This window comes from Macadamia integrifolia, chromosome 14, assembly GCF_013358625.1.
Source record: "Macadamia integrifolia cultivar HAES 741 chromosome 14, SCU_Mint_v3, whole genome shotgun sequence".
NCBI classification, from domain to species: domain Eukaryota; kingdom Viridiplantae; phylum Streptophyta; class Magnoliopsida; order Proteales; family Proteaceae; genus Macadamia; species Macadamia integrifolia.
In genome coordinates, this window is record NC_056570.1 from 22,729,070 (window position 1) to 22,732,136 (window position 3,067).

At 36.7% G+C, this 3,067-nt stretch overlaps 1 protein-coding gene across 3 annotated transcripts in view; it reads left to right on the plus strand.

Annotated features, from left to right (window-relative positions):
- LOC122060910 (protein KTI12 homolog) overlaps positions 1-2,112 on the plus strand; it is a 9,036-nt gene extending 6,924 nt beyond the window's left edge. For all 3 annotated transcript variants that reach the window (XM_042624017.1, XM_042624016.1, XM_042624018.1), the window contains one exon: positions 883-2,112. In XM_042624017.1, coding sequence (XP_042479951.1) covers positions 1,008-1,916 — 909 coding nt within the window. In that variant the 5' untranslated portion in view covers positions 883-1,007 and the 3' untranslated portion in view covers positions 1,917-2,112. The remainder of the gene's footprint in view (positions 1-882) is intronic.
- The last annotated feature ends 955 nt before the right edge of the window (positions 2,113-3,067 follow it).

The following is a 3,067-nucleotide window of genomic DNA, read 5'->3' on the forward strand; positions in this document are numbered from 1 at the left end:
CCCCCTCCCCAATATCGATTACAATCGAATGAATATTTTTTTAGATTTCATGGTTTCTGGTTGCTCTTGTTGGATACCAGTCTGTTTTTTGACTGATCTTGAATCCCTCATGCTTCCTTTCGGTTCTGAGTTTCTAATCCCAGGTGTGACTATTCCTTCTTTTGGATGGATATTCTTATTGTGTATGACTTTATCTTTCTTCTCCTGGTTTCTAGTTCTGGGTGAATACCCTTCTTCTTTTGGTTTCTAGTTCTGGGTGATATACCCTGTATACTTCTAGTTTCACCTTGCTTTCTTATTTCTTATCTTCTTTATTGCATTGTATTTTGCGCTGGACTTATGTAGTTTTTCCTCAATTACATTCTCTCGTATAATATATTCTTATTTTCTAGTTTATCAATCACTTTGTAGACCTATCATATATCCTGCTCTGTTTCTGATTTTCTGCAGCTGTCCCATCAATCCACCCAAAGTTTCGTTGAGACTATTTTTCTGGTTTTTGTTTGTTAAATATACCTGGGCGAGGCTATTGGTAGAGTAACAGTTCAGTTAATTTGATCTCATCTTCATCTTTCTAATTTCTGAATTCAGTTTTCTTTTACTCATAAATACAACCCTCAGTTACTGTTACATAAATACATGATTAATCTGGGTTTCTGAAATTGCATTAACGTAGTTTTGCCATTTCTTTAGTTAAAAATTGTGAGGAGCATAGCATGATTGCACATAACTGGAAATTCATTAGGGATTTAAAGCAAACATGGTCCCCCTCCCAAAAGGGGAAAAAAGTAACTAGATATGCCATTTCTTGTGGTTAGAAATGTGAGAAGTGTAGCATGACTGCATAACTGGGAAATTAACCATCTTATTTACATTGTGCAGGTAGAAATTTGAAACAAGACTTCACACGGACGTTGGAAGTAGTGTTTTTGTTGATATTTGAGTACCCTAGTAACACCGTATTGGAAGAGTTCACAGTTAGGCTAAGCTGAACCAATTTTATTAAAATGGCACTGGTTGTAATCTGTGGTCAACCATGCAGTGGAAAGTCAACAGCTGCACGGTGCCTAGTAGATGCTCTTAATGGCCTGGAATCAAAACCTACAGTTAAGATTATTGATGAATCTTCCTTTCATCTTAATCGAAATGAAAGCTATGCTAATATGACAGCAGAGAAGAACTTACGGGGAGTTCTCAGGTCTGAAGTTGACAGATCCTTGTTGAAAGACAACATTGTTGTTGTAGACTCTTTGAACAGCATCAAGGGTTACAGATACGAGTTATGGTGTCTGGCTCGCGCTGCAGGAATCAGATATTGTGTGTTATATTGTGATGCAGGAGACAATCACTGTAGGGAATGGAACAAGGAGCGTCAGGAGAGTAGGGAGGGCTCTTATGAAGACAAAATTTTTGAAGATTTAGTAAGGAGATTTGAGAAGCCAGATCGGCGCAATCGATGGGATTCTCCACTTTTTGAATTATGGCCATCCAAAGATGGAATAGAGCTATCTTCTGCTGCTATTCTGGATACTGTGGCTTATGTGACAAAAAAAGTGGACTCAAAAACACGAGATGTTAAGGTCCTCCAACCTACCATTGCCACTCAAAGTGCACGGTTGTCTCAAACAAATTCGCTCTATGAGACGGACCGTGCGACACAGGAAGTGATGAATGCAATTATGGAAGCACAATCACAGGCACTTGGAGGACCTGTAAATGGGATATCTCTTGGAAAAGAATTGCCAACTATCAACATTCAAAGACCTGTTGGACTTCCAGAGCTCCGGAGCCTGCGGCGAACATTCATAAAATTGACAGGGCAATCCGGCTTGAGTGGACCACCACCTCCATCAGACATGAACAGTGCCAAAAGGATGTTTGTTGATTACTTGAACAGGGAACTAGGAACTGCTTGAAAGATTATTACATGAGATCATGATGCCGGGAGGTGGGAAGCTCGTAAGCAGGGATCTATCATGCCTGCGGTAAACACCCATTGGATTGAGAACTTGTTTGTTCAAGATTCCCCTAACTTCAGTGAGATCAAAACAGTGTTACCTGTAATATGGTGCATAAAATTATTAATTTGAATTGCGGGTCTCTTTTGTTTGAGGTTTTGCTTACTAACTTAGCTCCATTGGATCAGTTTTGGAAAATTTATAATCAGAATTGTTAAATATTTATCTGAATTGATGATCTTAACCAAATATGATTCTTGGTTGAACTGCATCTAATCAAAAGGTGGTCTCAAAGTCAATTTAGCTTAGTCTCCAAAGACTGATTACATTGTGATGACAAAAAAGGTCCCCTCTCTTGGATTTTTGGTGGGTGGTAGAGGGTGTGATTGTAGCTTGGAATTTTCCTTCTAATGATCTTACCCACTGTGGCTATGTTTGGTTGCAAGGGAAATTAAAGGGAAAGGAAGTGAAACTTTCATACTTAAAAAGAAATATATATAATCATTACTCCATGTGACTGTGTCATTATTTTAAATCATTCTATGTTTGGTTATAAAATTTCACTTTACTTTACATCCAAAACCCTTTGCGATAATATGTAAAATAAAAATTACATGTAAAATGTATCATTACCAGATATGGTTAAAAAAATCAAGTAGTTTTTATAATCACATTAAATCACATGTGGTAATGATTATAAACATTCATTTTTTAATTATAAAAATTTCACTTCCCTTCCCTTTAAATTCCCCTTGCAAGCAAATGGAGCCTGTAGTATTCAAAAGGGGAATCGTGACTTAAGACACCACTAAAATATATCAATACAGTATAATGCATGTTGTCAAGAAATCTGTTATTGTAGTTGGTATGGATATAGAACTTTAAGGTTGTGTTTGATAACGTTCCAGAAAATCATTTTTGGAGCTTTTTCGTTCTATGGGAAAGAAAAAAGGGAATAAAGTGTTTATGGTGTGTTTTTAGTTTTTATGGAACAAAAAGTGGGGGAAAAAAAAAACAAGAATTTAAGGAACGACAAAAGGTAGTTCCATCGTTTTAGTTTCGTTCAAAAAAAAAAAAGATATTTTGACACAGAAACTGAAATTTCCGTT